Source organism: Oncorhynchus mykiss, chromosome 27, assembly GCF_057628025.1.
Source record: "Oncorhynchus mykiss isolate SJ-2025 chromosome 27, ASM5762802v1, whole genome shotgun sequence".
Taxonomy (NCBI): domain Eukaryota; kingdom Metazoa; phylum Chordata; class Actinopteri; order Salmoniformes; family Salmonidae; genus Oncorhynchus; species Oncorhynchus mykiss.
The window spans coordinates 42,387,519-42,406,694 of record NC_143048.1 but is presented as its reverse complement, the minus strand read 5'-3'; the positions used below and the strand labels follow the sequence as shown (position 1 = coordinate 42,406,694).

Genomic DNA, 19,176 nt, shown 5'->3' with positions numbered 1-19,176 from the left:
CATGTTTTATTTATTTTAGTTTTTTCGATGGCAGGATTTTTTATTTATTTAATTTCACCTTTATTTAACCAGTTAGGCTAGTTGAGAACAAGTTCTCATTCACAACTGCGACCTGGCCAAAATAAAGAAAAGCAGTGCGATACAATTAACATCACAGAGTTACACACAGAATAAACAAACATACAGTCAATAATTGTCACGTTCTGACCTTTATTTCCTTTGTTTTGTATTTATTTGATATGGTCAGGGCGTGAGTTGGGTGGGCAGTCTATGTTTGATTTTCTATGATTTGGGGATTTCTATGTTTCGGCCTAGTATGGTTCTCAATCATTGGCAGGTGTCATTAGTTGTCTCTGATTGAGAATCATACTTAGGTAGCCTGGGTTGCACTGTTTGTTTGTGGGTGATTGTCTATGTCAGTGGCTTGTGTCAACACAGGTCTCATTTGTAGCGTCACGGTCGTCATTGGTTTATTGTTTTTGTATAGTGTTGCAGTGTTCAGTGTTTTCTTTATTAAAATTCACTATGAACACATACCACGCCGCATTTTGGTCCTCTGATCCTTCTCGCCTCTCCTCTTCAGATGAAGAGGAGGAAGACCGTGACAGAATCACCCACCACAACAGGACCAAGCGGCGTGGTAACGGGCAACAGCAACAGCAGCGAAAAGAGGAATGGACATGGGAGGACGGTTTGGATGGCAAGAATATGGACTATACAACTTGGGAGGAAATAGACAGGTCGGCGGTCGACCCAGGAAGAGTGCCGGAGCCTGCCTGGGATTCGCTGGAGCAGTGCGAAGAGGGTTATAGGAGAATGGAGTTGGAGAGACAAGCACGGCGGCGCGGTAGGAAGCCCGAGAGTCAGCCCCGAAAATGTATTGGGGGGTGGCACACAGCAAGTGTGGCGAAGCCAGGTAGGAGACCTACACCAACTTCCTGTGCTTACCGGGGGGCTAGAGAGACCGGGCAGGCACCGTGTTATGCTGTGAAGCGCACAGTGTCCCCAGTGCGGGTGCATAGCCCGGTGCGGTACATTCCAGCTCCGCGTATCGGCCAGACTAGAGTGAGCATTGAGCCAAGTGCCATGAAGCCGGCTCTACGCAGCTGGTCTCCAGTGCGTCTCTTTGGGCCGGCTTACATGGCACCAGCCTTGCACATGGTGTCCCCGGTTCGCCTGCATAGCCCAGTGCGGGCTATTCCACCTCGCCGCACTGGCAGGGCGACCGGGAGCATGCAACCAGGTAGGGTTGGGCAGGCTCGGTGCTCAAGAGCTCCAGTGCGCCTGCACGGTCCGGTCTATCCGTCACCACCTCCACGCACCAGCCCTCCGGTGGCAGCCCCCCGCACCAGGCTGTCTCTCCGGCTCATCCTTACAGGTGCTCCTTCCTGTCCAGCATTGCCGGAGCCTTCCTCCTCTCCAGCGCTGTCGGAGTCTCCCGCCTCTCCAGCACTGCCAGAGCCTTCCTCCTCTCCAGCGCTGCCGGAGTCTCCCGCCTCTCCGGCGCTGCAAGAGCCTTCCTCCTGCCCAGAGCTGCCGGTGCCCCTCAGCCCCAAGGCGCCAGAGCCCCTCTGTCCCGAGCAGCTGCCCCTCTGTCCCGAGCAGCTGCCCCTCTGTCCCGAGCAGCTGCCCCTCTGTCCCGAGCAGCTGCACTTCTGTCCCGAGCAGCTGCACCTCTGTCCCGAGCAGCTGCACCTCTGTCCCGAGCAGCTGCACCTCTGTCCCGAGCAGCTGCACCTCTGTCCCGAGCAGCTGCACCTCTGTCCCGAGCAGCTGCCCCTCTGTCCCGAGCTGCCCCTCTGTCCCGAGCTGCCCCTCTGTCCCGAGTTGCCCCTCTGTCCCGAGTTGCCCCTCTGTCCCGAGTTGCCCCTCTGTCCCGAGTTGCCCCTCTGTCCCGAGTTGCCCCTCAGTCCAGTGGGGTCATTTAGTAGGGTCGCCACAGAAGCGGACAAGTTGGGGGACTAAGACTATGTTGAAGTGGGGGCCACGTCCAGCACCAGAGCCGCCACCGCGGACAGATGCCCACCCAGACCCTCCCCAATAGGTTCAGGTTTTGCGGCCGGAGTCCGCACCTTTGGGGGGGGGGGGGGGGGGTACTGTCACACCTTGACCATAGTTTTCTTTGTATGTTTTGGTTGGTCTGGGGGTAATCTGAGTGGGCATTCTATGTTGGATGTCTTGTTTGTCTATTTCTATGTCTGGCCTGATATGGTTCTCAATCAGAGGCAGGTGTTAGTCATTGTCTCTGATTGGGAACCATATTTAGGTAGCCTGTTTGGTGTTGGGTTTTGTGGGTGATTGTTCCTGTCTCTGTGTTTGCACCAGATAGGGCTGTTTAGGTTTTCGCACGTTTATTGTTTTGTTAGTTTATTCATGTATAGTGTCTTTATAAATTAAACATGAATAACCACCACGCTGCATTTTGGTCCACCTCTCCTTCACCGCAAGAAAACCGTTACAATAATGCAATAGAAAAAGTCTATACAATGTGTGCAAATGAGGTAGGATAAGGGAGGTAAGGCAATACATAGGTAGTAGTGGCGAAATAATTACAATATTGCAATTAAACATTGGGGTGATAGATGTGCAGAATATGCGTGTGCAAGTAGAGATTCTAGGGTGCAAAGGAGCAACATTTTTTAAATAAATAACAATATGGGGTTGAGGGTAGTTGGATGGGCTATTTACAGATGAGCTATGTTGTAACGATTGTCGTTGGTGGAAGAAGGAGTAGACCAAAGCGCAGCGTGGTACGTGTTCCTGATACCTTTAATAAACTGAACACTGAATACAAACAAACAAGAGAATACAGGAAAACCTGAAACAGTCCCGTATGGTGAAAACACTGAAACGGAAAATAACCACCCACAAACAAAAGTGGGAAAACAGGCTACCTAAGTATGGTTCTCAATTAGACAACGATCGACAGCTGCCTCTGATTGGGAACCATACCAGGCCAAACACAGAAATATAAACACAAGAACAAAACATAGAATGCCCACCCCAACTCACGCCCTGACCAAACTAAAATAGAGACATAATAAAGGAACTAAGGTTAGGACGTGACATATGTAGGCTGTTTACAGATGAGCTATGTACAGGTGCAGTGATCTGTGAGCTGTTCTGACAGCTGGTGCTTAAAGGTAGTGAGGGAGATATGAGTCTCCAGCTTCGGTGATTTTTGCAGTTCGTTCAAGTCATTGGCAGCAGAGAACAGGAAGGAAAGGCGGCCGAAGTAGGAATTGGCTTCGGGGGTGAACGGTGAAATATACCTGCTGGAGCGCGTGCTGCGGGTGGGTGCTGCTATAGAGACCAGTGAGCTGAGATAAGGCGGGGCTTTACCTTGCAAAGTCTTATAGATGACCTGGAGCCAGTGGGTTTGGCGATGAATATGAAGCGAGGGCCAGCCAACGAGAGCATACAGGTCGCAGTGGTGGGTAGTATATGGGGTTTTGGTGACAAAACGGATGGCACTGTGATAGACTGCATCCAATTTGCTGAGCAGAGTGTTGGAGGCTATTTTGTAAATGACATCACCGAAGTAAAGGATCGGTTCCTTTGATTCTAGATTTAATTTTGGATTGGAGATGCTTAATGTGAGTCTGGAAGGAGAGTTTACAGTCTAACCAGACACCTAGGTATTTGTAGTTGTCCACATATTCTAAGTCAGAACCATCCGGAGTGGTGATGCTGGATGGGCGGGCAGGTGTGGGCAGCAATCGGTTGAAGAGCATGCATTTAGTTTAACTTGCGTTTAAGAGCAGTTGGAAGCCACGGAAGGAGAGTTGTATGTCATTGAAGCTCGTCTGGAGGTTAGTTAAAACTTGTTATTGCTGGGGGGCCGTATTGAGTAGCTTGGATGAATAAGGTGCCCAGAGTAAACTGCCTGCTACTCAGGCTCAGTTGCTAATATATATGCATGTAATTAGTAGATTTGGATAGAAAACACTCCGTTTCTAAAACTGTTTGAACGATGTCTTTGAGTATGTTAAATGAATTAATTTGCTCTATGTTTTAATACCCAATTAAAATTAAACACTCTGTCAATTCATAAGGATTTGTAATTCCCTTATTCTATAATGATAGACAGAGCCCAGTCTTAAAATCAGACAGCAGAGTTTATTCAAGAGAGTACTCAGTACTTACACATTTTACCACAGGTTATAAACTGAAAATAACGTCAGCGTTTTCTAAATGTTCCTTTTCTAAATGTCTCTTCTTGACACTGGTAGAAAGGTTCTATAGTTCTCAAGCCTTCCCTCCTCGCCTAGAGCCAAGGTCAGCCAGTGTAGATCAGCATTCTAGTCAGTCTGGAGATATAGTTCATTCATTTGTACCAAGGAACAGACCGTCATTGTTCTAAACTCTTGACCACATTCACCACATTATATTCAGTACTGGGATCAAGAAAGAAAATTCATACATGTACAGTGACATAATAGTATTCTGATTAGTACATCCTGATTGAAATGTATACATAATTAGTCATTATAGATAAAAATTCCCTTTAACAGAGTATAACAGAACTCATATGGCAGGCAAAAACCTGCGAAAAAATCCAACCAGGAAGTGGGAAATCTGAGGTTTGTAGTTTTTCAACTCTTTGTCTATCGAATATGCAGTGTCTTTGGGGTCAAATTGCACTTCCTAAGGATTCCACTAGATGTCAACATTCTTTAGAACCTTGTTTGATGCTTCTACTGTGGTCTGGCAGAGTGGCAGGAGCTGACCACGCCCATTCACGTGAGAATTAGCATGAGTTCCATTGCATTTCTGAAGACAAAGGAATTCTCTGGTTGGAACATTATTGAAGATTTATGATAAAAACCTCCTAAAGATTGATGCTTTACATCATTTGACATGTTTCTACGAACTGTAATATAACTTTTTTGACTCTTCGTCTGAACTAAGCAATCGTGCATTGAGCATTTGGAGCATTGGATTACTGGGCTAAATGTGCAAACAAAAAGGAGTCATTTTGGACAAAAATTATGGACATTAACGAACAAAACAAACATTTATTGTGGAACTAGGATTCCTGGCAGAGCATTCTGATGAAGATCATCAAAGGTACGTGAATAATTATAATGCTATTTCTGACTTCTGTTGACTACACAACATGGCGGATATCTGTTTGGGTTGTTTTGGTCTTTGGTAAAGCTTTTTTGAAATATGACACAGCGGTTGCATTAATGAGAAGTTTATCTAAAGTTCCATGCATAACAGTTGTATCTTTTAGCAATGTTTATTATGAGTATTTCTGTAAATTGAGATCTCTGCAAAATAACCGGATGTTTTGGAACTACTGAACGTAACGCATACTGAGATTTTTTTATATAAATATGATCTTTATCGAACAAAACATACATTGTGTAACATGAAGTCCTATGAGTGTCATATATGAAGATCATCAGATGTTAGTGATTCATTTATCTCTATTTCTGCTTTTTTCTTTGGCTTGAAAAATGGCCTTGTTTTTCTGCCCCTAGGCACTCACCTAACATAATAGTTTGGTGTGCTTTCGTCGTAAAGCCTTTTTGAAATCGGATACTTTGGTGGGATTAACAACAAGATTACCGTTAAAATGGTATAAGATACTTGTATGTTTGAGGAATTTTAATTCTGAGATTTCTGTTGTTTTGAATTTGGCACACTGCACTTTCACTGGCTGTTGTCATATCGATCCCGTTAGCGGGATCTCAGCCCAAAGAGGTTTTAAATCTCACTACATGGCCTGGTGTGTCAATGTCAGGCTGGGACAGGATGTGGAGTGCATCCTGCATTTTTGGGCACCATATTTTGGACACCTTGTTGTCGGGGAAGAGTTTATCCTCTTTGTTTAATTTCCCATTTGGGTCAATGAGGATGGCCACCTCAGTTGGTTTTACCAGAGTAGTTGGTTTACGGTCTGGGGCTGGGGTACACAGGGTCTGTGTAGAAGGAGGGGTGTGTGTGGGGGACCGGAGAACTTCTCTCTTTAGTAGGTGTCCCCATATGAGCCTCCTTGCTGACTGGGGGTGTGGGTGAAGGGTTGGTGAGGGGCTGCAGTTTCTCTCTATGAGTCTCTACAGTCTGCTCTATCTGCTGTGGCACCCTCTTGATGACAGACAACTCCTTTAACATCTCCTTCTTTACCTGCACCAGCTCTCTCCTCATGGTGGCTTTTACCTCCTCAAGCGCTGTGGTAAGGCTCTCTCTCAGCTCCTAGACAGAGTTCTTCATCTGGGACCTGCACTGGTTGATCCTGTCCTGTAGAAGCTCTGTGTCTGGGCTGTAGGTGGTGTAGCTGAGGGGCTGCTCCTTTAGGTCAGTAACCCATACCTCTAACTCTAACAGAGAGAGCCTGTATCTCAGCAGGCAGATGGTGGTCTTGACTATGTTGGTTGTAGGCAGGTAGGGGGCAGGATAGACCTGTTGTGTGGGTATAGGTCTGGGTCTGGGCTGGTGCTGTTGGTGTGCCTGAGGAGAGAGGTCAGGGGGCTGTCCTTGTCTTTTTTGTATTCCGCTATCTTCCTTAGGGTGGGGAAGTCCTGCACAAAAGAGCTGAGTGCAGCATCACTGCCCTGGACCATGATAATGCCGTTCTGGTGCATGTTTACCATCAGAAACCTGTTTTCCTGGTCCTTCTCGCTGTCCTCAAAACTGTGTATTTGCCTTCCCTTGCAGATGCCTTTCTTTGTTCTACAACTGAAATGCCTGGTTCCAGCTGTAGTGTGGTCTGTGTAAAATAACAGGTTTGTAACAGTCCTGTTGTGTGAGCAGTCTGCAAAGAAAGCATCCCGGTTCTTCATCAGAATTCTGTGTTTAAAATGGATTCTTCCCTTCTCTGATTTGATTTCTGCTTGAAATTCAAAAAAAGGGGGGAAAGTCTCTGTCTGCTGCTGCGGGTGTTGCCATGGTTACCACCAGTAAACAGTTGGAGTTAGATGGTAAGCTAGCTGGCACATTTGACACACATGTGTTAAACTCACTCTTGACAACCAGAAAGTTATAAAAAGTCAGGAGCTGTTCTTCTGCATGACTCTCTCTCTCTCTCTCTCTCTCTCTCTCTCTCTCTCTCTCTCTTTCTCTGTCTCTCACGCTCTCTCTGTCTCTATCTCGCTCTCCCGTTCTCCCTCACTCTCTCTCTCTCACTCTCTACCCATCTCGCCAATCCATTTAGCCACAATTAATAAAATAATTTAAAGTACAGTATGATGTAATATTGTCTGAATGGATCCATCAGATGTTGTTGAAGAACAGATACTGTATCTCCTGTACTACACATTACCTTCAATAACATCACCCTCACAGGCTTTCTCCAATTACCCCCAATTACCTGCTCCCCAAGTTATCCTCCAATAACAAGTCCCCAATTAACCCCCTCCTGCCCCGTCCTCCCTACAAGCACCGTGTGCTTGTTTTTTAGCCGGGGGCTCATTTCTCCCTATATCAGCAGCTCCCCTTCTCTCCTCTTCCTCTCCCTCTTTCACTCTCACACTCTCTGCAGGAGATGCCAGACTGACAGACACTCATCCTCTCTCTCTCTCTGTCTGTCTGGCTCACCAGGATAAGGCTTGCTGTTGCCAGATAGGGCAGAGGTAGAACAAGATTTTGTGTGTCAATCACTGTTTTTTCACATCTGGTTACAGGTGTCTGTGGTGTATATCTTCACTGATGGCACTTTTTGTTAATATCGTTCTGTTTACAGAGTGTTCTGTCTGCAAGTTCTTGGTTTGGTCTCTCTCCAACAGGTGACGGAACTCTCCCAGTCTTCAGACTTATCTCTCTCCAGGTGATGAGCCTGTGTGGCTGGCTGTGGCTGCTCTACTGTCTCCATGTCCCTGGGTCTGTCTGGGGTCTGGATGGAGGTGGAGAGGGGGCTTGTCGGCTGGAAGCTAAGCCCGTCTCCGGCAGTGTTTATCGGGCAGGAGATGTGGTCATTGGGGGCCTGTTCCCGATCCATGTAGAAGCCCCTCTACCAGAGCAGGAGTTCAGGAGCATTAAGGGAAATTCTACCTGTACAATGTATGCAGCTTGTTTGATAACAGCTTTTTGTCATTGTGTTTTCACTTGAAGGTAATGTGTATTCAGTTATCTCATCTCTCTGTTTCTTCCTTTCTTCTGTCTGTCAGGTTCAACCAGCGTGCTTACCGCTGGCTCCAGACTATGATCTTTGCTGTGGAGGAGATTAACCGTGACCCAGCCCTCCTGCCTAACCTCAACCTGGGGTTCCTGGCATCTGACACATGCTTGTCAGAGGGCACCACCCTGGGGGCGGCCCTAGCCATGGTGACCGGCAAGGAGGCCTCTGTGGTGGGCACAGAATGTGGCACAACCCCTGAGGTTCCCATCATCATCGGGGATGCCCGCTCCTCAGCTTCCATCGTGGTGGCACAGACCCTCGGGCCGTTTGATTTACCCATGGTGAGGCAGGGGTTGGATTACAGGTTGGGATGAGATGATGACTCTTTTCACAGTACATTTCAATCTCTATCTAGATTTCTCTCTCTCTAACATTTACTTTCCTTCTCCCTCTGCTCTCAGTCATTTACAAATTATAATTATCCTTAACTCTCGCTCTCTCTCTCTCTCTCTCTCTCTCTCTCACTCACTCTCTTCTCTCCCAGGTGAGTTACTTTGCCACCTGTGCGTGTTTGAGTGACACCTGGAGGTACCCCTCATTCTTCCGTACGGTACCCAGCGATGCCTTCCAGGCTCGGGGCATGGCCAAGCTGCTGCGTCAGCTGGGCTGGGTGTGGGTGGGGCTGTTGTCAGGGGATGGTGACTATGGCAAGTTTGGGGTTCAGCTGCTTCTCCAAGAGCTCCAGGGATCTGGGGTGTGTGTCGCTTACTCTGAGGTCATTCCCAAGGTACGACCTCACTCTGATGATCTGACAATGTACACTCTCTCTTTTGCTCTATCTTTCTCTCTCTTTCACTCTGACTCCCCGTCTCTTCTAATCTAACATATACGCTTTCTCTGATTTTCTCTGACTCTCTTCCCTTTCTCTCACTGATGGTCATCCCCAAGGTACCGTCTAAGAGACAGATCAGGCACATAGTGGATACCATCAAAGGATCTACTGCCAGAGTGGTGGTGGCGTTTGTAGGATTCACAGGTCATTCAGGGGTGAGCAGTTACCAGTCAGAGTATTGTTAATGATTTGTAACACAGCTCTATCAGTGTCCTTGTGTCTTACCATGTCTTGATGCCCTTTACAGACACAATCATTTCCTTATTGATAATCATGCATTTCATCTTGACTATCTAGATCTCTTTAACGATTTCATTCTCCAGGCCCTGATGGAAGAGGTTGTCCGTCAGAACATTACAGATAAGCAGTGGATTGCCTCAGAGGCCTGGGTCACCTACTCTACTATCGCCTCCCAAAAAAACATGCCCTCTCTTGCCGGGACAATCGGTTTTGCACTGAAGAAAGCTGACATTCCCGGCCTGGGTCCTTTCCTAACACGCCTCCATCCAGACGGGAACTACCAGAAGTCCGACCCCTTCCTGAGGGAATTGTGGGAGGCGATGTTTGGGTGTTCTCTGGGGGTTGACCCCAGCGTGACACTGCCGTCCCGGCGACAGTGTACTGGGTCAGAGGTCATACGTGAGGGAGACTTTACACCTAAAGCTCTGTTTTTTAGTCCTGGTTCCCAATGTTATCTCAGTAAAATAAAGTGTCAATCCTAGGTGAGGGGGAGAGCCAGTATGCTGACGTGTCTCAGCTGAGAGCCAGCTACAATGTGTACAAGGCTGTGTACGCCATCGCCTACGCCATACAGGATATGATGGCCTGTCGACCAGGGGATGGAGTCTTTAATGGTGGACAGTGCCCTGATATCAGGAAGCTTCAGCCCAGCCAGGTGAGAATAACATGTTGATCTGTTTTCAAGTTAAGAACACTAATGTTTCCAGTCAGGATACAGTGAAAACACTTTGTAAGGTTTGAATACTAAAGAACAAAAGCCACAACTGGTTCTAACTCTTAATCCTGTTCCAATGCCCTTTTCTCTTTGAGATTGTTCATTATCTGAGGGGAGTGAACTTCAGTACTCCTGTGGGGGAATCTTTCCACTTCGACATTAATGGTGATCCGCCTGCCTCTTATGACATCATCAACTGGCATGTGACCCCCGAGGGGACGGCAGAGTTTGTCCAGGTCGGACATTTTCTGTCCTCTGAGGGATCGGACGACCAGTTTCACATCGACATGGATAAAGTGGTGTGGGGTGGGGGCAGCGGAGATGAGGTTAGAACTGTTCAGTTTGGTGTGTGTGTGTGTGTGTGTGTGCGTGCGTTATAATTTTTTATTTTATCACCCTGAGGCAACCATACAGAAAAGAGAAAGACATAAAGTAGACCTCAGAGTGAAAGCTCTGACATCGACATCTTTTATTTTAATTTAACATTCATTTATTGAGGCAAGTCAGTTAAGAACAAATGTTATTTACAATGACAGACAACCCCGGCATGATGCTGGGCCAATTGTGCATTGCCATATGGGACTCTGAATCACCGCCTAATGTGATACAGCCTGGATTCGAACCAGGGACAGTAGTTGCACCTCTTGCACTCATATGCGCCTTAGACTGCAGCGCAACTGGTCATTTTCCTGACATAATCCCCAGAGGGGTCCAGCAAGCCTGCCTGTCTGTGAAATAATTATGATAATAGCAATGACTTTGAAAATGATGGCTTCATCCTCTCCCACCTCTGATAGGTCCCTGTGTCTGTATGCAGTGCTGACTGTCCCCCTGGTACCAGGCATGCGGTACAGAAGGGGAGGCCTGTGTGCTGCTTTGACTGTCTGTCCTGTGCTGAGGGAGAGATCAGCAACACAACAGGTAGTCTATCAACTGTTCTGATTCCAATTCATATTTTTCCTCAACCCTGATTGGTCCTGATTTGGACTCCTCATTCTTCTTCCTTCTCTATCAGGGTCAGTTGAGTGTATCAGGTGTCCAGAGCGGTTCTGGTCCAACCCTGATCGTACGGCCTGCATCCCCCAGCTGGAGGACTTCCTCTCCTACAGCGACACCATGGGCGTCATCCTGTCTGTCATCTCAGTTTCCGGGGCAACACTCACAGCCGGTGCCCTGGCCACCTTCCTCTACCACCGTCACACGGCCCTGGTGAGTTGAATCATATGATCATATATAGAGGTACTGGACAGAGACGAGATTGTGTCATATAACGATGGGATTTTTGACATGTCATTGTGTAAATTATCTTTCTCTGTCTCGTTCCAGGTGAAAGCAAACAACTCTGAGCTCAGCTTCCTGCTCCTGCTGTCACTCAAGATCTGCTTCCTGTGTGCACTGGTTTTCATTGGCCAGCCGAAGCCATGGACGTGCATGCTGAGACATACTCTGTTTGGTATAAGCTTTGTGTTCTGCATCTCCTGTCTGCTCAGCAGGACTGTGGTGGTGCTGGTGGCCTTCAGGGCCACTCTGCCTGGAGAGAACCTGATGAGATACTTCAGCCCCACCCAGCAGAGGATGGGTATCTCACTCTGCACACTCATCCAGGTGAACATCTAGTTTTTACTATATTCTTTAGGAATGTAGTTGTTTCCTTCATTGACCATATTATTTGTTGTTGTGATAACTGTGCTTGCGTTTTTCTTCCACCTCCGTTCCCTTCCACAGGTGCTGATCTGTGTATTGTGGCTGGCCTTAGCTCCACCCCGACCTGCTGAGAGGGGGGACAGAGAGGGTCGGGGCCCGAGGGTCGTCCTGGAGTGTGAAGTGGGCTCTGTGGTCGGCTTCTCTCTGGTGCTGGGCTACATCGGCCTTCTGGCCTCCCTCTGTCTCCTTTTAGCCTTCCTGGCCAGGAAACTCCCAGACAACTTCAACGAGGCCAAGTTCATCACCTTCAGCATGCTGATCTTCTGTGCCGTGTGGATCTCCTTCATCCCTGCCTACGTCAGCTCTCCTGGGAAGTACACAGTAGCTGTAGAGATCTTTGCCATCCTGGCCTCCAGCTTTGGGCTGCTGTTCTGTCTGTTTGCTCCAAAGTGTTACATCATCCTTCTGAGACCAGAGAGAAACACCAAGAAACACATGATGTCCAAATAGAATCTACCAAGAAACACATGATGTCCAATTAGAAACCTCCAAGAAATACATGATGTCCAATTAGAAACCACCAAGAAATACATGATGTCCAATTAGAAACCACCAAGAAATACATGATGTCCAATTAGAATCCACCAAGAAACACATGATGTCCAATAATAAACCACCAAGAAACACATGTTGTCCAATTAGAAACCACCAAGAAACACATGATGTCCAATTAGAAACCACCAAGAAACACATGATGTCCAATTAGAAACCACCAAGAAACACATGATGTCCAATTAGAAACTTCCATGAAATACATGATGTCCAAATATTAACTTCAACATTCTCACATCGTGATTTAGGGCTCGTTGATATTCATTTCAACAGAGGAATGTCCATTCTGTTTGGACATATTAATTCCCTGCTCTAACTTCACTATATTACTTTGTTAATATTAGAATGTGTTCTTATAAAGTGTCATAATGAAACACGTCTATATGAACAATACCAATAAAGATGACTTAGTGTCTACTCATGCTGGAAGAGTTAGTATTGAGTCTGTCTGACAGAACTTAGACCCCCTACACATGATTCCTTCGTCACCCAGTCAGTGTGTGTGTGTGTGTGTGTGTGTGTGTGTGTGTGTGTGTGTGTGTGCGTGCGTGCGTGCGTGAGTTACTACCCAGTAGCACCACCACAACGTGTAGAGTTACTACCCAATAGCACCACCACAACGTGTAGAGTTACTACCCAGTAGCACCACCACAACGGGTAGAGTTACTACCCAATAGCACCACCACAACGGGTAGAGTTACTACCCAATAGCACCACCACAACGGTTAGAGTTACTACCCAATAGCACCACCACAACGGGTAGAGTTACTACCCATTAGCACCACCACAACGGGTAGAGTTACTACCCAATAGCACCACCACAACGGGTAGAGTTACTACCCAGTAGCACCACCACAACGGGTAGAGTTACTACCCAATAGCACCACCACAACGTGTAGAGTTACTACCCAATAGCACCACCACAACGGGTAGAGTTACTACCCAATAGCACCACCACAACGGGTAGAGTTACTACCCAATAGCACCACCACAACGGGTAGAGTTACTACCCAGTAGCACCACCACAATGGGTAGAGTTACTACCCAGTAGCACCACCACAACGGGTAGAGTTACTACCCAATAGCACCACCACAACGGGTAGAGTTACTACCCAGTAGCACCACCACAACGGGTAGAGTTACTACCCAGTAGCACCACCACAACGGGTAGAGTTACTACCCAATAGCACCACCACAACGTGTAGAGTTACTACCCAATAGCACCACCACAACGGGTAGAATTACCACCACAGTCCAGTAAGCTATCTGGGCCTCAGTAGCAGCATTCTGGGTCCAGTAAGCTATCAGGGCCTCAGGTCATTATCAAGGAATTCTCCCTATGCCACCAGAAGACCATCAGTGACCCAATTAGAGTCCCAGAGAGTCCCAATTAGAGGCCCCATTTGATGCCCCATCAGAGGTCCAATTAGAGGCACCATTAGAGGGACAATTAGAGGTTCCATCAGAGGCACAATTAGATACCCTATTAGAGAACAAATAATAGGCCCCATCAGAGGCCCACTTAGAGACCCACTAGAATCCCAATTAGAGGTGTATTAGAGAAACCCATTAGAGGCCCCATCAGAGTCCCCATTAGAGTCCCCTTTAGATATCCATTAGATGTCCAATTAGAGGCCCCATTAGAGTCCCAATTAGAGGCCCCACCAGAGGCCCAATTAGAGTCCCCATTGGAGGCCCCATCAGAGGCTCAATTAGAGGCCCCACTAGAATCCCAATTAGAGGCCCCATCAGAGGCCCAATTAGAGTCCCCATTAGGGAACCAATTAGAGTCCCCATTAGAGGCCCCATTAGAGTTCCCTTTGGAGCCCATGGTATCACTATCAGTCCTTCAGGGGGAACAGTAGAAACTGAGCCCAGGTGAATGGCTTATTGTCTTTCACCATAGTGAACAGGTGAAAGACAGGATTTAAAGAGACCTGTGAAGAGATGATCAAGTGGTAGAGGAAGAGGAACAAATAAAATCATATCAAATCAAATGTTATTGATCACATACACATGGTTACCAGATGTTATTACGAATGCAGCAAAATGCTTGTGCTTCTACAGTAGTTCCAACATTTATCCAACAACTACCTAATACACACAAATCTTAAGGGGTGAATGAGAATATGTATATATAAATAGCGCCATAGGCAAGGTGCAATAGATGGTATAAAATACAGTATACACATATGATATGAGTAATGTAAGATAAGTAAGCATTATTAAAGCGCCACTTTTTAAAGTGGCTAGTGATACCATTATTAAAGTGGCCAGTGATTGGGTCTCAACGTAGGCAGCAGCCTCTCTGAGTTAGTGATTGCTGTTTAGCAGTCTGATGGCCTTGAGATAGAAGCTGTTTTTCAGTCTCTCGGTCTCAACTTTGAAGCACCTGTACTGACCTTGTCTTCTGGATGGTAGCAGTGTGAACAGGCAGTGGCTCGAGTGGTTTTGTCCTTGATGATCTTTTTGGCCTTCCTGTGACATCGGGTGCTGTAGGTGTCATGGAGGGTAGGTGGTTTGCCCCCGGTGATGTGTTGTGCAGACTGCACTACCCTCTGGAGAACCTTACGGTTGAGGCAGATGCAGTTGCCATACCAGGCGGTGATACAGCTCGACAGGATGGTCTCGATTGTGCATCTGTAAGTTTGTCAGGGTTTTGGGTGACAAGCCAAATTTCTTCAGCCTCCTGAGGTTTAAGAGGCGCTGTTGAGCCTTCTTCACCACACTGTCTGTGTGGGTGGACCATTTCGGTTTGTCTGTGATGTGTACGCCGAGGAACTTAAAACGTACTACCGTCTCCACTGCTGTCCCTTCGATGTGGATAGGGGGGTGCCCCCGTTGCTGTTTCCTGAAGTCTGCGATCATCTTCTTTGTTTTGTTGACGTCAGAAAGTCCAGGACCAAGTTGCACAAGTTGGGTAGAGACCCAAGGCTTCCAGCTTGATGATGAGATTGTAGGGTATTATGGTGTTTAAAGCTGAGCTGAAGTCAATGAACAGCATTCTTACGTAGGTATTCCTCTTGTCCAGATGGGATAGGGCAGCGTGCAGTGTGATGGCGATTGCATCGTCTGTGGACCTGTTGGGGTGGTATGCAAACTGAAGTGGGTCTAGGGTGGCTGGTAACGTGGAGGTGACATGATCCTTGACTAGTCTCTCAAAGCACTTCATGATAACAGCAGTGAGTGCTACGGGGCGGTAGTCATTTTGTTCAGATATCTTTGCCATCTTGGGTACAGGAACAATGGTGGCCATCTTGAAGAATGTAGGGACAGCAGACTAGGATAAGGATTGATTGAATCTGTCCGTTAACACACCAGCCAGCTGGTCTGCGCATGCTCTGAGGACTAGGGATGCCGTCTGGGCCAGCAGCCTTGCGTGGGTTAAAACGTTTAAATGTTTTACTCATGTCGGCCAAGGAGAAGGGGGGTGGGGGGGGCGCAGTCGTTGTTAGTGGTCCGCGACAGTGGCACTGTATTATTCTCAAAGTGGGCAAAGAAGGTGTTTGGTTTGTCTGGAAGTGTGACGTTGGCGTCCGTGACGTGGCTGGTTTTCGTTTGTAGCCTGTGATTTCTTGTAGACCTTGCCACATACGTCTCGTGTCTGAGCTGTTGAATTACTGAGCCATTGAATTACACTACAGTACAGACCTCAGAATGTTTACTGTATTACAGGCCTGGCTGGTAGACCCCTCAGAATGTTTACTGTATTACAGGCTTGGCTGGTACGCCCCTCAGAATGTTTACTGTATTACAGGCCTGGCTGGTAGACCCCTCAGAATGTTTACTGTATTATAGGCCTGGCTGGTACGCCCCTCAGAATGTTTACTGTATTACAGGCCTCGCTGGTACGCCCCTCAGAATGTTTACTGTATTACAGGCCTGGCTGGTAGACCCCTCAGAATGTTTACAGTATTACAGGCCTGGCTGGTACGCCCCTCAGAATGTTTACTGTGTTACAGGCCTGGCTGGTACGCCCCTCAGAATGTTTACTGTGTTATAGGCCTGGCTGGTACGCCCCTCAGAATGTTTACTGTGTTACAGGCCTGGCTGGTACGCCCCTCAGAATGTTTACTGTATTATAGGCCTGGCTGGTACGCCCCTCAGAATGTTTACTGTTTCACAGTGTATGAAACATCTTGCAGCACATTAGAGGTTTGAGATAATGTTCCCTTCCCCTCTCCTCATCTGAATCAAACCAGCTCTAGGGTACATGAGATTCCCTTCCCCTCTCATTGTCTGAATTAAACCAGCTCTCTCACTGTTTCTCCCTCTCCTCTGGAAACAACCAAACTAAGGGCTAACAACCAAACTAAGAACTAACTACCAAACTAAGGGCTAACAACCAAACTAAGGGCTAACGACCAAACTAAGGGCTAACTTCCGACCTAATGGCTAACAACCTAACTAAGGGCTAACAACCAAACTAAGGGCTAACAACCAAACTAAGAGCTAACAACCAAACTAATGGCTAACAGAAATGACCATACATCCGAAACATTGATATGATCCACCAGGTAGGAATGATCGAACATTGCTTCATTAAAAACCTCTGGGATATGTGGGACGGTAGCGTCCCACCTTGCCAACAGCCAGTGAAATTGCAGGGCGCCAAATAAAAAATAAAATAAATCCCATAATTGAAATTCCTCAAACATACAAGTATTTTACACCATTTTAAACTTCTTGTAAATCCAGCCACAGTGTCCGATTTCAAATAGGCTTTACGCAGAAAGCACACCAAACGATTATGTTAGGTCAGCACCTAGTCACAGAAAACCATAAAGCCATTTTCCAGCCAAGGAGAGCCCTCACAAAAGTCAGAAATAGCGATTAAATGAATCACTAACCTTTGATGATCTTCAACAGATGGCACTCACAGGACTTCATGTCACACAATAAATTTGTGTTTTGTTCGATAAAGTTAATATTTATGTCCAATAACCTCATTTGAAATTGGTGTGTTATGTTCGGGAAATGCATTGTCTCAAACAAACATCCGGTAAAAGTACAGAGAGCCACATCAAGTTACAGAAATACTCATAACAAACATTGATAAAATATACAAGTGTTATGCATGGAAATATAGATAAACTTCTCCTTAATGGAACTGCTGTGTCAGATTTCAAAAAGGCTTTACGGCGAAAGCACACCTTAAGATTATGTTAGGTCAGCAACTAGCCACAGAAAAACATTCCAAAAATGGAGAGGCGTCACAAAAGTCAGAAATAGCATTATAAATATTCACTTTCCTTTGATGATCTTCATCAGAATGCACTCCCAGGAATCCCAGTTCCACAATAAATGTTTGTTTTGTTCGATAAAGTCCATCATTTATGTCCAAATACCTACCTTTTTGTTCATGCGTTTAGTTCACAAATCCAAACTCACGAGGCGCGGGCGTAGAAACATGTCAAACGATGTATAGAATCAATCTTTAGGTTGTTTTGTTATAAATCTTCAATAATGTTTCAACTGGACAATTCCTTTGTCTTTAGAAATCAATGGAATGCAGCTAACTCTCACGGGCGTGCACGAGACTGAGCTCATGGCACTCTGCCAGACACCTAGCTCAAACAGCTCTCAATATCTCCCCCTCACAGTAGAAGCCTGAAGCAAGGTTCTAAAGATGGTTGACATCTAGTGGAAGCCGTAGGAAGTGCAATATGACCCCATAGACACTGTATATTCAATAGGCAATTACTTGAAAAACTACAAACCTCAGATGTCCCACTTCCTGGTTGTTTTTTTTTCTCAGGTTTTTGCCTGCCATATGTGTCATGCGTAGATGTAATAGGTGGCAGGGAAGTCAGGCGCAGGAGAGTCAAATGGAGTGTAAAATGGAGTCTTTTAATAAAGTCCACGGAGTATGCTCCATAACACTAAATGTACATAAACATGGGTACAAGGACCCGACGCACACCTATACAACAATCACACTACACTGACAATAAAACAATCTCTGACAAAGACATGAGGGGAAACAGAGGGTTAAATACACAACAGGTAATGAATGGGATTGAAAACAGGTGTATGGGAAGACAAGACAAAACCAATGGAAAATGAAAAAAGGATCAATGATGGCTAGAAGACCGGTGACGTCGAACGCCGAGCACCGCCCGAACAAGGAGAGGCAACGACTTCGGCAGCAGTCGTGACAGTACCCCCCCCCCTGACGCGCGGCTCCAGCTGCGCGTCGACACCGGCCTCGGGGACGACCCGGAAGGCAAGGTGCAGGGCGATCCGGATGGAGACGGTGGAATTCTGATAACATGGAAGGATCTAACACGTCCTCCACCGGAACCCAGCATCTCTCCTCCGGCCCGTACCCCTCCCAGTCCACGAGGTACTGAAGGCCCCTCGCCCGACGTCTCGAATCCAAAATGGATCGAACAGAGTACGCCGGAACCCCCTCGATGTCTAGAGGAGGCGGAGGAACATTACGCACTTCAGCCTCCTGGAGCGGGCCAGCCACCATCGGCCTGAGGAGAGACACATGGAACGAGGGGTTAATACGGTAATGAGTGGGTAGTTGTAACCTATAACATACCTCGTTCACTCTCCTCAGGACTTTAAACGGCCCCACAAACCGCGGACCCAGCTTCCGGCAGAGAAGGCGAAGGGGCAGGTTTCGGGTCGAGAGCCAGACCCTGTCCCCTGGTGCGAACACTGGGGCCTCACTGCGGCGACGGTCTGCGCCAATTTTCTGGCGCCTTATGGCACGCTGAAGGTGGACGTGGGCTGCCTCCCAGGTCTCCTCAGCGTGCCGAAACCAATTGTCCACCGCAGGGGCCTCGGTCTGGCTCTGATGCCAAGGAGCCAGAACCGGCTGATACCCTAATACACATTGAAAGGGAGTAAGGTTAGTGGAGGAGTGACGTAGCGAGTTCTGAGCCATCTCTGCCCAGGGCACGAACTTCGCCCACTCCCCCGGCCGATCCTGGCAATAAGACCGCAGAAACCTACCCACATCCTGGTTAACTCTCTCCACCTGCCCATTACTCTCGG

The 19,176-nt window shown here is 47.2% G+C and overlaps 1 protein-coding gene across 2 annotated transcripts; it reads left to right on the top strand.

Moving 5' to 3' along the window:
* The first annotated feature begins 7,777 nt into the window (after positions 1 to 7,777).
* LOC110507278 (extracellular calcium-sensing receptor-like) lies at positions 7,778 to 12,373 on the top strand. Of its 2 annotated transcripts, none has more exons than XM_090224017.1 (11): positions 7,778 to 8,007; positions 8,115 to 8,406; positions 8,610 to 8,819; positions 9,014 to 9,112; positions 9,281 to 9,596; positions 9,680 to 9,852; positions 10,008 to 10,238; positions 10,710 to 10,833; positions 10,928 to 11,121; positions 11,239 to 11,517; positions 11,638 to 12,373. In XM_090224017.1, the coding sequence occupies exons 1-11, from the start codon at positions 7,778 to 7,780 to the stop codon at positions 12,064 to 12,066; spliced, it is 2,577 nt and encodes an 858-aa protein (XP_090080143.1). In that variant the 3' UTR covers positions 12,067 to 12,373. The 2 variants fall into 2 exon arrangements, with proteins under 2 accessions (XP_090080143.1, XP_021442837.2); XM_021587162.3 differs by having other exon boundaries at positions 8,610 to 8,852.
* The last annotated feature ends 6,803 nt before the right edge of the window (positions 12,374 to 19,176 follow it).